Genomic DNA, 13,163 nt, shown 5'->3' with positions numbered 1-13,163 from the left:
CCCTATTTTCTCTTTCTTCCCCATCCCTCCTCTCCCCCCCCCCTCTATCTCTCTCTCTACATATCTATCTATCTCTTTTCCCCTCTTCTTAACATTATTACCGGCCATTTACCTGTGTTTACCTTTCGCATTCGCTCCTGTCCAAGATAAACAAACTATTAAAAACTTCCTTAAAAAAAGACACATGCTAAATGATCTTCAACAGAATAAATAATTTTATTTACATTTTACATGTATACAAGCTTTTCTTAAAACACCGTTTTACACTTTTCAATCTTGTAAGCACCAGCCTTTCTTAACTTTCTTCTTTGCTTCTTGTTCTGAGGCAAAGGGACATTCGTCGACCTTTGACCCCAGAACCGTCTGTCACGTGATTTACCAATTCCCTTCCCGCCTGAAATCCACAACTCCACGCCAACCTCCAATCACGCAACAAACAGATCACAGAAACTACCTCTAATCACTTTTTATTTCCAAGACGGAGAAAGATGTCGAGTTCTAACTGGTCAAGGAAATGCGAAGATCTTAAAAGCAATTTCTGGAAGCCTGTGAGGAAGAAAGAGTTGGCTAGCATGAGAAGTGGATTCCTACAGTACTAAAAGACTCGAAAAAATCACTTATATATAATGTGATCAGACGCTTTTTCAGACTTATCACTTATAGCTTCCTACTATTCTTATCATTTGTTCAATGGTCAATGCTCGGTTCTGTCAACTTTCTGAAGCCATTTCTATCATCATTCCTAATGCAAAATATAAGAAGAAACCATCAATAACATAACAATGGTATAACTATATAACAAATTCGTTTTGCCCTTCAATTAGATAGCTATTCCTGATTCCTATGGCATTCTGATGTTGCAGATAAAAATCAGCAGATTATATATCAAACTTTTCATTAATTGCACACAATATAAAGAAAACATTTCGTAATGCTGCGTTATTGATGATTCTCGATGGACTTTGATTTCATGTTTCATAAAGCTTTTTCTTTTTAAGGCCTACTTCTGAATTCAATCATGATAATGGTCTACATTATGTCATCTTGTGTGTATCTATTCCTATATTGAATATAATCTTAATTTTAATTTCTGCAATACTGAGAATTGAATGCCAGGATATTTTCATCTTCAAAATAGTATATAAACAACCTTAGCTATCCAAAATAGCTAAGGGTCATGACAGACACTTCTTCCGAGCTTTTGCGACTGCCTTCTCAATGTCCTTCCATAATGGTCGAAGACGTGGTTTAACATTCGTCATCTCAGCGACTAACTCTCTCAAGATCCGATTGTTCATCACTTTTCCCTCGATCCGACCAATTATCTTTCCCATAGAGAAGATGTCAGTTTGAACAGACATGGGTTGCTGGTCCAACATATATTCTGGAGCTAGATGCTGAAACATGGAGCCTTCTTTGTACTGCTCGCGGTCATCGTCAGGCATGTGACGATGTTTGAGAGGTACGGTCTGGGTGGACACTTTGCCCATATCAATGATGAAAGCATGCCATCTTTTATCATTGTAGTCCCACTGCAAAAGAACGTTGTTGGGTTTTAGATCGTTGTGGAGGAGACCTTTAGCATGCATTGCCTTCATTCCGTTGACGATGTCCGTGATGATACCAAACCAGTCTTTCTGCCTTAGTGAAGGGCTGGGATGTTTGATGGCCTGGCTAAGGGAAAAGACGTCACCTGTTTCCTTGTCGCCGAGGAACTCCAGAACGAGTGAAGGGGCCCCATCAATGTCAACGACACCGATTGTCTTTGGGAAAGATGGATGGTCAGCAAGTGCAAGGTGAACTAAAGCTTCCATGGTGGTACGAGCATGGTTTGCTTTGATTCGCATCATCCGCTTCGTAGCATCCTCATCATTCACCCGTTCGCTTATATACGGAACCTTGACGGCGACGGCCTGGCCTTTGTATTGCCTCAAGAACACCTTCCCGAAAGCACCTTTCCCGATCTCATCCTCGTCGTCATCATCCTGGGCTTTAGGTAAGAAGGAGAGGTCAGCAGCATCGATGGATTTGAGTTCGACATCGGAGTAAATACGCATGACCACTGCTCTGTCGACATAAGGCATGTCGCTAAACTTCGTGTCCTGCTTTTTCAATATGAAATCGTGAAATCTAAAAACGCATAAGTGGAGAAAGGGAATGAAAATGCTTGATGAAAGTATACATTACAGGTAAAAATTGGTGGGAAAAACGGGATTAAAAGGTAGAATGATTACGCTTCGCGCCAAATTATGTCATTTATCATATTTCGTGAAAGACCCTATCAAAACTGTTTGGCACATACACTTGGTACGCGTTACCCAAAGAAAACACATGTTTAGTAGGTCAAGCTATACTTTTATCTTGGAAAAAATGGCAATAACGTGGAGTCTTCAGTGATTAAAGGTACTTATCCATAGAATATTTGTGATGTATAGTGCTCACTCTGAGACTTCATATCTGAGTTTCTTGATGAGATGCTCCTGTTTGTAAGCCTGGAATCGAAGATCTTTTATTGTCTCCTTCAGTTCAGTCCTTTCACGCGCTCCGATGCTGCAATTTAGACATGAATAAGATCTTAGTATTAATGAAAACGGGATATTAAGGGGTTGTTTTGGATTTTTAAAACCTCTTTACTGAGTTTTTATTATGTTTTATGATAACCAATACAGCAGGTATGATTTAGGACAGCGCTTCTCAACCGGTGGGCCGCGAGAAGCTCCAGAGAAGAAAAATAAATAGGGGGAAAATTTTCATGAAACATACTTTCATCAAAATGGACCGTGTTTTAAAGCGAAAGGGTGAGGGAGGAAACAAATCTACTATTGAAAAGTCTTTTGCATACAGATAAGGGGGGGGTGGCTCTTGGCCCCAAATATTTCATGACCAAGAAAAAAAAAGAGGAAAGGAAAGAAAAGGGATAAGGGTGAAATATGATATTATCTTTTTAATATTGTGTCAAAATCTATCACAAACTTGGATTTTTGTAATAAAACTGTCGTATCAAACCCCCTCAATTTTTGGCTCAGTCACTGCAGCAGAAGATCATAAAGTTACGCACTAATATGCTCTTTATAATTGTCGAGACAATTTTTGAGTCGAGACAAGTAGTCATATCCTTTTTTTTATTTTAGTAGGTCGGCCTCGAAAAAACTCTTAGATTCCTCGAGTAAAAAAAAGGTTGAGAAGCACTGGATTAGGATTAACTGACGATTTCACCTGATTTGATTCATCTTTCAACTTTCACGATCTTATGACCCTTTGCCAACAATTAGCGACGACAAATCAAACACTTAACAAAATCTCTGAGCTTCTATTATTCACGATGGTGCGTGTTGCAGCAAGTATTTATATCTGAGTTTTAAATACTTGCTGCAACACGCAAACACGCAAATCAAACACTTAACAAAATATCTGAGCTTAGTATTATTCACGATGGTGCGTGTTGCAGCAAGTATTTATATCTGAGCTTTTACTTAATGGTTTGACTATTATTATTTATCTAGTATCAATAAATTAACAGTATAAACGATTTACCTTTTTTCGTCAACAGAATCCCCACTCTTGAAATAAGCATCACTCGTCTTCAACTGTATGAAGTAAAACAAGATTAGTATGATATACATTTATTTTGTTTTATATATATATATTTTCATTAAAAAAGAAATAGATTAATATTATAAAAGAATAAAAAGCATTACGTTAATAAAAGGTCGAAGAATTTTATTTCGCTCCACTGTGGGAGGATGGATTCTATGGCTATTTCTCAGTGTCGGAACCAAATTTCTTTTACCCATGTATGCCTCTCGATTTCTCAAATTCTGTTTCATTTAAGCTTTTGCTACCTTTGGTTGTCAATTTAATGGTTTGACTGCTGACATACTATCATAATCGACGCATTCATGGTATATATTTTTTTATTTTAACTCTACATATTTCACTTACCATTTCTTCAAGATTGGCTTTAGCCTGCTCCAAGTCGATCATCTCGAGTTTCATATGTGCATTGAGTTGCCTCATGCCATCAAGTGACTGGCACAAGTCTGTGATTGTGAGTGTATCCCCGACATTAGTAAGCAGACCATACTCAACAGCTGCCGTGTTCAGAGCAGCTTTCATAGCCTATAGTATAATAGTGTGAAATAAATAAAGAGATAAACATATTTGCAACTAATTTTTCAATGAACTGATAAAAAGATTATTTCAAAGGGTTTGCAGGGAGGACGTATCATGAACCTAAAGAAGGCCGATACAGTATTACTCTCGCTAGTGGGGAAGACGGGCGGGGGACATAGACAAAATCAACTTACACGAGAAATGCAACTTCAAGAAGAATGGGTCCGAAGTTCAGCATGGTTCAACCCATGAGAGCCCCTGGTCTTGGATTCTGACAAGATATGCCCTGATCAGCGTTTGATATGACACATTATCTCAAGAACGAACTTCTTAGAACCATACAAGCATTTTAAAGGCATACTTACCTCCATTTCATCCTCCACCCCTTTCTCTCTTGTCTCGGCCTTTGCTACTTTTACTTCCAGTACCTCCTTTAGCTTCCTCATCTCAGAGACCTTCCCTTGCAGATTATTCTTCTCTTTCTCCATCGCATCAAACTTTACCGTCTTTGCCTCGAGTTGGTATCTCACTTTCTTAATTTCGGTTTCTTTCTCCTTAAGGTCGTTCATCCCTTTCTCCTTAAGGTAGTCCATCTCTTTATCCTTAAGGTCTTCCGTGTATTTTACCCTTTGCTCTGCGTCTTCCAGTTTCTTTTCCAGCGAGGCACTTTGTTCCTTCAGCTTAGACACTTGACCTTCAAGATCCTGCAGGATGTAGTCAACATATTAAGAAAACGACAAGAAAATTTTCAGTCAAGAATATGTAATAATTTTCTGTGTTTAAGGAACTCGAGTAAATATCATGACTAGACTAATCTTAACAAAGTTGTATCAAGTTACATCTCACCTGAACTTTATTTTTCTGGAAATCCACCTGATTTTTGAGACCTCTGTTATGGACCTTCATATCGGCGACATCTTTCTTGTAATCATCGACCATTGAGAATGCAGTCTCTACTTTGTTCTTCGTAAACTGAATAAATGTAGGCAATCAGAATAGCTTGATAAGATAAATTATTTCTAATAATGTAGCATTTCTATTCTTTTTGAATTACTATGCTAGCTCTGTTGAACAATTCTTTAAACTTGATTTATTTATTTGTTTCTTTATCAAACCGTAATAATATGACGCAATGAAAACAATGCAAACCATTGTAAAAATGCTGTTTTTTGTTTCGAAACAAAACGCAGTGGTTGGGAAAGGTGAGTATAAGAATTTGAAAAATGAATTAAGAATAGGGTAATAAGCAAAAATTTAGAAATTGGAAATATGAATGGAAAAGAGGATAATGCTAGTGAGAAATGACAGTATGTATCAAATATCAAATATTCAACTATTCTAGGTAAGATCCAACCGTGACATCGAACTCCAGTTTCTTGTTCTTTAATTCCACCTCATTCTTTAGCTCTTCCATTTCTCTCGTCTTTTCCAAGGCTGCCTCGGTTTTATCAGTTAAATCCTAACGTGGAAACATATTCAAAATGATTTTCTCTGGAAATTAAAGCCTACTTCTGTGACAGATTTACCACCTGAGAGCTAGAAAGTCATGACTGAATACGTCTCATATTCATGAGAAAAAAGTATCGACATCCGGCACCCTGAAACTGTATTAGTCATCTATAGTTCTTAATATCAAGTTTTCTCCACCGATGTCTGCTACTGCACATCTTGCTTCATACATTCCAATGCTGTTCATGATAAAAACTTATTCAAACTTGATCATGTTGTGAGACCATCAATTTATTTCTATTATGTATTTCTTCCCCTGTTTCTTCTTTTTTTCCATATCACTATTTACCTTGCTTTCAATATCAGCAGTTTGAAGCCTTTCTGTCAGTTTTTCCCTTTCTCTCTCAAGCTCGTCCATTTTCTTAGTAAGATCTTCGATGACACATTGCGACTGAGCAGGTTTGGAAGTAGCTTTCTGCAATGTGAGATGGGAATTTTATGAATTGTGTGTTTGAGTTACTAATATTCTTTTTTAATTGAGTTTACCTTTTTTGTAATTTTTTTTTTTGGGGGGGGTAATTTTGTTTCATCATTTTCTTATCATCGACACACACCCACGACACACAGCCTCGCTCCCTGACTCAACAATATCACATAAAGACATGGACTGTATATGTGTTCATTTTCCGGTAGGGTTTACTAACTTTTTAGCACCACTGAACATCATTTAGAGCTTACAATACGAATTGGTGTTCCTATTCTTTGAGGTCTGACGAAGTGATAGAAGAGAATTTTGATAACGCGACGGTAGGAAAGAGGATGGAGTAGTCAGATGACAAGACCACAGGTTTCTGCTCATTATTACTAGGCCCAAGCATTTTGTCTCATTTCTTGTTTTCTAAAGTTCCAAATGGTTTCTGTAACCTCATTTTTAAAGCAGGCATGCAGAATCCCCACTCTTGGAGTTAAATAATCGAACAAACTTGATTACCTTTATTTCATGTTCAAGCTTGATGTTTTTGTCCACAGTCTCTTTCACCAACTTCTCCAAGTCCTTCACTCTGGTACCGATGATTTGATTTTTCATGACCAGTTGCTAATTGTGATTTGCAGGAAAATTAAGATTTGGTAACCAAACACGTATATTTTGTACATCTTAGAAATTACGAACGGATTCGATTCGACGTAATTTGTAATTTTATTCAATGACTTAATTCAAAGACATTCTATTGCATTAATTATTTCCTGAATTTGTTGTTATTAATATGTTAAAATTTATATGTCGTTCACATTTGAATGGAAATAAATTCACATCAAGTAATAAATATACATGGTTATAAGAATTCAATGTTAGAAACAAATTGTTTCTGATTTCAACATTTCTGGGTATGGCAAATTGGGGAACGATCCATTTGACGGGGAAGGGGTCCAGATTGTTGAGTTTTGACTTTCTTTATCATATCCTGCTTTTAGAAAATGACACTAATTACAGCTATCTTATTTTGTCTTTTCTGGGAATAGAAATATAAGCTCTGGTATGTCAACTTAATCTTACCGAGCTTTCGTCTTCGGCCTTGCTGAGTTTCTGCTCAAGTCCCTTTTTGACATTTTGAAGCTCCTCGACTTGTTGGCCAGTGCGTTTAACTGTTTTAGGAGTCACTGCCTGAAATGAGCTTGATTCCTAAAATCAGTTTAAAAAGTTGATGCCATTATTATAAAGGTTTTGTTTGATTCAATTAATGTTTAATTGTTATAAAAGGCTTGACTTATCATAATAAAGTTATAAGTGGCTGACTTTTTATCGTTGTTAGTAATTGCGAAATCTGGTTTCAGTTCAGTTTCAGTTTTATTTTTTTTCTAATTTCCAACAGAACAGTTTACAAACTCCATAAAAATACAATACAATAAAAATTGAAATATAATGATATAAAAAAAACGTTGTACTGGGATTTTAAAAGCTTCGATCATTATAACAAGCGGTCCACTTGTTCACAGTCCCGTCCCCTCTGGAATTAAAGGCACGAATTTAATGTAAGAAATTGTGTAAATGACCATCAAACGCAATTCAATGAAATCGCTAATAATCAAATTGATTTTTGTCTCCTGCTTTGATACCTTCTGGTTTTGAGTCTTGGTGAGTTGTCGGGAAAGATCTTCATTTTCTGCCTTCAGCTTCATAGCTAGTTCCATGTGTCTCTCACTTTCTTCGGTCGCTGCGGCCAGATATTCTTCGAATTGCTGTCAAACACAAATTTATATCTTGCTAAAAAAAAATATTGTTCTCTGAATGTAAAGAACAAGGTTATTTCTTCTATCCGTAATTAGAAACTGCCTCTTCATCTGTAACTTTTATATAGCCCAAACCTGGAAGGGTACAGCTTAGATAGACAGGTGTTACGAGCCTCCCCATATTTTCCAAGTTACGATAAAAAGGGGGAAATTATTATTAAAGAAAGACAAAGTAGTATGAGTGTGAATATAAAGGAAAGGCCCGGTCGTGTAATTTTATACAATTCGTCCTTTTTTCATAAGAAAATGTGGAGGATTTTTTGGGGTGCTCTGCATGAATAAAGACCAATCACTTGGAATTGGAATGAATTGCCAATGGCACACACACCTGGCACACAAGCTGGCGACTCTCCAGTTGCTTGGTGAGGTTTGATTTCTCCTTCTCCAACTTCGATGATTCATCTTGGAGTTTGGTTAAGTTCTGAAACAAATAGAAGAAAGTCAAATTTTCTAAGGTATTTCAAACAAATAAGAAGTATCTAGATTATTTCTATCCAAGTATCCTTCCTAAACACGTTAAGGCAGAAAAATGATATAGACATTTAAATTGATCATGTTGACCAAGAAAGACTATATTTTGAAGTTTGCACTTATATCCCTTCTTACCAGGACAAATTCACAAGACAAATTATTTCATTATTATTATTGTTTCACTTGAAAGGTATAACTGTTGTTAGGCATTAATCATCGGTGAGATGGTGTTCTCCGGTTTTCACAGGATCAGTGAGTAGCATATTCTGAAAAAAAAATAATTTCGTTTGCATTATTGTAATTATATAATTCTTCATGAGATCATATTTATTTGTTCCATATATTTTACCTCCTGCTTTCGGGAAGAATTCTGCAGTATTTCATTCAGCTCTTTCCTTTCATTTTGAAGTTTTCCGATCTCTTCCTGAAGCTCTACAGTAGCAGCGTGCATCTCGTCTGCCCTAGATTTGGCCTCCTGAAAATGACACATTTGTCTTGGAATTCAAATTAATTCAACCATTTTCAGCTTAGGAATTAATATAATACTATGCAGATGGGTATACGAGCATCGTGTACCAATGTAAATATCACATACACGAAACAGAATAAAATAGATATAAATATTTTAATCAAAATAATGAAATAGATCTTCTCTTGAAAATTAGAATTATCCTGATTATCGATATCATTGCTATTGATTTATTATCGGTACATTTGTAAGTGAGCTATTGTCTTGATTAATGTAGCATCTCTATGTTTATTTTATTTTTTTGTTCCCATATATTTAAACAGGATAAAAAGATCAGGATACTGTTTTTTTATCTTGGTCCTGTATAAAAAGATATTTATACATAAAATTTGCTTTTAAAAGAATGGTATATAAATAAAGTGTAAATCGAGACTGCATCTTATCGTAGATAAATACAGTATAAATAAAATAGCTCATACCTTGCATTCGGTTTGACAGCGCCCAAGACTTTTAAAGAGATCGGTATTTTCTTTTTCCAATTTGCAAGAGGTTTCACGTAGCTCTTGGATCTCAAAGGCCGACTCCTCTCGAAGTTCCTAAGTGATAAGTAAAGTGATAACCATTTTTATTAATTTAATATCAAGCAGTAATTAAAAGTCTTCGTGTACGTTAGTGATGTTAGAGTTTAAAAATCTCTAAAATAAGTTGAATGCTACAAACATAGTTCATTAAATTCTTTAATTATTCGCACATCGGCGATGCCTTGAAATTTATGATTTCAAAGAGTTATTCAATATATTCGTTAAACCTATCAAAATTTCTTCAGAAAACTATAGAGAATCATTATGTTAAACTTGTTTAAAAGTACACTGTATGATGTTAGTGTTACTTTAGTATGTCTAAATTACAATAAGGTAATAATTTTACCGCGCTTTCTTTCTCTGCTTCTCGAAGTTTTTCCTTTAATCCTTCCCTATCTTGTTGGAACTGAGAGATTTGTTCTTGAAACATGTTGGTAGCTCCTAAATCCTGAACCGGTCTGGAACCCATCTCCTAAAACATGTGAATGTACTGCTTATTAGACGGTACCTTCATCCTGGTAAATAACTGATTACAAAATCTTTCTTATTTACTTCAAATTGTGGATCACCTTACATGACCAACACAACCATGACAACGTTGGTTTCAGGAGCTTATATTTTGATTAGCAATAGAACCTTTGGACATGAAGCCCAAGCTGCCCAACACATCAATATCTAAATTACAGGACTGGAGAGAAAAGCTAGCGGGCAAGGGGAGAGTCCTAACATTCTGAAAGACCTGCCTGTGCTAAGGGGTATCAGGGGAAAGCTTCCTACTCAACAAGTCTTGGACTCTTAATAAAATAATGGAAGTCGGTGGAAGATTGTGGAGCAGATACCAACCTTGAATCTACTGTTTGATAGAAAGACAAATGCTCATAAAAGTAAATAAACTTTACTTTGTGGTAACGAATATCAGTGGATTGTCGTACCTTAGGTGAAAGTTGTAGGTCTTGGAGTTGATCTACGAGACATTTCTTTTCTTGATTCCATACATTCGATGCTTCTTTCGATTCCAGTTGCACATGCTTCAATGTATCTTCCAGATCCTGAAAGAAAAAAAAGATATATATAGATTAGTTCTATAAGAATAATTCTTCAGATGCCTTAAAAATATAAATTTTTAATTATTTTCATCTCTTTTAATCAGTCATTAATTTTAATAACAGAAAAGGGGAAACGTGTCAATCATTAATCGATCCATATGTCTATTAAATATGACTATTGTGTGGAAGCTGAAAATGACTTGCATGGGGAGTGTTTTTGTTTTTGTTTCATGAAAGGACTTGTTGGATGTTTCAATCAGCCATTCAACAATCACTATAATAAAAGTCAGACATCTGTGCTTCTCACCTAATGTAAAATTCAGAGAAATTAGTAAGATGTGAAAAATTCTCATACGACAAAATACGATGATTCATGATGCTAGAACGCTCCTATTATCCGTTGTCATTTTGCTACATTTATTAAAACTTCGTATTAATATCACATTGACACCCCTTTTAAATATGATGAAACTCATGCAAGTATTTTTTTCATCTGAAATGTTCCTTTTTGTTCTTTTTCACCTGGCATCGTAGAAAACTTTTCTCCAATTCATGCAAGAGATCATCGTCTTTTTCTTCCTGGGTAAGACTCAAAACTCGCTTCAGTTGGTCATTCCTTTCTGCCATAGATTCCATCGACTCTTCCGATTCCTGAAAGATGAGTGTTCCAAAGTTTTGTTAAGGGCATTTTTCTCGAACGTTTTATCTAAATAAACGAAGCGCTGTTATTAGCATCAGCGATAATATTATTCAGGTTTCTTTCTTTTTCTCGCTATATTCATTTTAAAGAAATTTTTATTGAGCTGTTAAATTACTCTTGCTGAATACAGTGTGGTCAACTTTGATTGTATTTGGTGTTTTTCTTTCTTAAATTCCACTAACAGCGAATAAATTAGTTAATATTTTCATCACTTAGGGAGAGAGGGGACAAACATCATAAATATAAGAATATTGTAAGGCGTGATTTCTATACCTGTAAATTGGCTCAAAAGAGCTTCTTTGGATAGATAAATGAGATAACATTTTTTTAAATTAAAAATGGTGTATAAATAGAATATCAGGAAAATTATTTGCTACTTACAACGCAAAGGTCGCGAAGAGATGCAATTTCACAAATCATAAAATCATTTTCTTCCTGTAACTCTGAAACTCGCTTTTCGCTTTCTGTCTTTACGGAATTGAGATCTCCTTCCAATGCCTAAAAGAATATTGAAGGAGAAAGGGGGGGGGGTAGTTGAATCAGAAAGGAGAAAATAATCATTCCATCCAGAGGCCATATTTAACTTAGGTCTAGTCACATATCATATTAACTATAAACATAAGGATGCTAATGATGGGACAGGAGAAAGGGGTGTTAGAAAATAACAAAATTGATCAAGGGGGAGAAGATAGGAGAGAAATATAAGGTTTTTTTAAGAAGTCATCATCTCTTTTTTTTTTTGTTATATGAAACATGTTTTCAAAAAAATAAAGTTGTCATCTGTTATAGGCACTTTAAAATAACACAAGTTTCGAATGCATACTTTATAAGATTAAGATATTTCGTGTTTTATCCAGAACTTTTTACCAGGATGATTAAGATTTTATTGTCACTTACCCTGAGCTCCTTAGCTGAAGTCTGTAGTTTTTCTTCAAGATCTAATTTTTCTTTCTGAAGGTCTGTAATTCTCTCATGAAGTTTAGCCGAGGTGCCTGAAATCTTCGGGCTGCTGATATTGCTGTCCTGTATATAAGTAAAAGTTTACATTCCTTTACGTATTTTCTCGGTTACCATGCTTATAAACCTATACTTTTTCCAAAGTGGCTATTAGAAAATAATCTGATTAAATTTTCAATTTACCGTTTGATTGGATTTACTTCAGGAAACAATGCTCCGAAAGAGAATCATTGGAATCATCATTTTGAGTATAGTACTGCAGTGGGTAAATTATTTCTCAAATTGTCATTACAATGTATGAAATTTCCCCTTATACTGACGCGACGGCTATATTTTCAGGTTGATTTAGACGGGAAATCACTCGATAGATTTACCTTCCCAGTTAGATAAATGTAGTGATTTTCTTAAAAATATGATATTGGACATCAAAAAAATTGGAGAGTCGTGCTACAATTAATTTGGAACTTGCAAAATCGTCAATATCAATTACCTTGCTGTCAATTTGTCGTGCTTCAAGCTGCTTCAAGAAATTGGCCTTTTCTTTCTCCCATTTAGCAACGTTTTCCTGGAACTCCTCCCTTTCTCTTTCCAACTCTTCACCCCTTTCCTGGAAAAAGGGAAATCAAAAGGAACAAGGATAATTTCTCCTATCAGTGTCAAATAACTAAAGATATTCAATATTCAACACTGATTTAAATCAGCATTGGCATTAGTCATTTAGTAATGAGAAGCTTACTAATACTATTCTTAATGTTCACCAGGATCAGATTTCTTTGTTGCTTTTATTTCTATTTCCAAAATAATACCGGTTTTATTCAGGATTTCATTCGTTTACATAAGGAATCGTTTGTAATGTTGTTCTGTGGTTTGGATTAACCATGACAACCCCCACATGTTTCTGATTGCACTGTTTCGTTTTAGACAAAACCAATCTATTTACCTTGCATTCTTGGTAGGTCTTTATCAGCTCGTCATATACCTCTTTATTCTTTCCTCCCTGTGATGCAATTGTTTCCTGAACCAAGTTCTTATTTTCTTCCTGTAAATCATCAACATTCTCCTGTAGGTCCTGTTCGCGAGGATAAATA

General features: G+C 35.4%; 2 protein-coding genes and 1 long non-coding RNA gene across 3 annotated transcripts; all 3 read right to left on the bottom strand.

The window, feature by feature from the left end:
- Window positions 1-193: 193 nt before the first annotated feature.
- Window positions 194-4,116, bottom strand: LOC129260597 (testis-specific serine/threonine-protein kinase 4-like). Its single transcript, XM_054898561.2, has 4 exons — window positions 3,943-4,116; window positions 3,535-3,587; window positions 2,443-2,550; window positions 194-2,130 (listed from the first exon to the last, which is right to left on the bottom strand). The coding sequence occupies exons 1-4, from the start codon at window positions 4,114-4,116 to the stop codon at window positions 1,176-1,178; spliced, it is 1,290 nt and encodes a 429-aa protein (XP_054754536.2). The 3' UTR covers window positions 194-1,175.
- A 238-nt stretch (window positions 4,117-4,354) lies between these two features.
- Window positions 4,355-11,054, bottom strand: LOC129261923 (tropomyosin-2-like). Its single transcript, XM_064099299.1, has 12 exons — window positions 10,941-11,054; window positions 10,305-10,421; window positions 9,271-9,387; window positions 8,672-8,797; window positions 8,180-8,272; window positions 7,678-7,800; window positions 7,118-7,243; window positions 5,912-6,037; window positions 5,468-5,572; window positions 4,960-5,085; window positions 4,479-4,817; window positions 4,355-4,399 (listed from the first exon to the last, which is right to left on the bottom strand). Exons 1-12 carry the CDS (start codon window positions 11,052-11,054, stop codon window positions 4,355-4,357), a joined length of 1,557 nt encoding a protein of 518 aa, XP_063955369.1.
- A 502-nt stretch (window positions 11,055-11,556) lies between these two features.
- Window positions 11,557-12,654, bottom strand: LOC135154212 (uncharacterized). Its single transcript, XR_010293575.1, has 3 exons — window positions 12,566-12,654; window positions 12,016-12,141; window positions 11,557-11,616 (listed from the first exon to the last, which is right to left on the bottom strand). It is a non-coding gene; the product is annotated as an uncharacterized LOC135154212 (long non-coding RNA).
- Window positions 12,655-13,163: the final 509 nt, after the last annotated feature.

The sequence above is a fragment of the Lytechinus pictus genome, chromosome 5 (genome assembly GCF_037042905.1).
Source record: "Lytechinus pictus isolate F3 Inbred chromosome 5, Lp3.0, whole genome shotgun sequence".
Classification (NCBI taxonomy): domain Eukaryota; kingdom Metazoa; phylum Echinodermata; class Echinoidea; order Temnopleuroida; family Toxopneustidae; genus Lytechinus; species Lytechinus pictus.
The sequence above is the reverse complement of the archived record's forward strand: the minus strand, read 5'-3'. Positions and strand labels throughout refer to the sequence as shown.

Bases quoted from the DNA above. Each gene is read 5' to 3' on its own strand.
- LOC129261923 (XM_064099299.1), bottom strand. From the start codon at position 11,054: ATGGAATCTATGGCAGAAAGGAATGACCAACTGAAGCGAGTTTTGAGT. The intron at 9,388-10,304 runs GTACGACAATCC...CTTATCACTTAG, and splicing joins ACCTACAACTTTCACCTAAG to GAACTTCGAGAGGAGTCGGC. The intron at 6,038-7,117 runs GTAAGATTAAGT...CTCACATTGCAG, and splicing joins AGGCCGAAGACGAAAGCTCG to AAAGCTACTTCCAAACCTGC.
- LOC129260597 (XM_054898561.2), bottom strand. From the start codon at position 4,116: ATGAAAGCTGCTCTGAACACGGCAGCTGTTGAGTATGGTCTGCTTACT. The intron at 3,588-3,942 runs GTAAGTGAAATA...TACTTCATACAG, and splicing joins AAGCCAATCTTGAAGAAATG to TTGAAGACGAGTGATGCTTA. The intron at 2,131-2,442 runs GTGAGCACTATA...ATGCGTTTTTAG, and splicing joins CTCAGATATGAAGTCTCAGA to ATTTCACGATTTCATATTGA.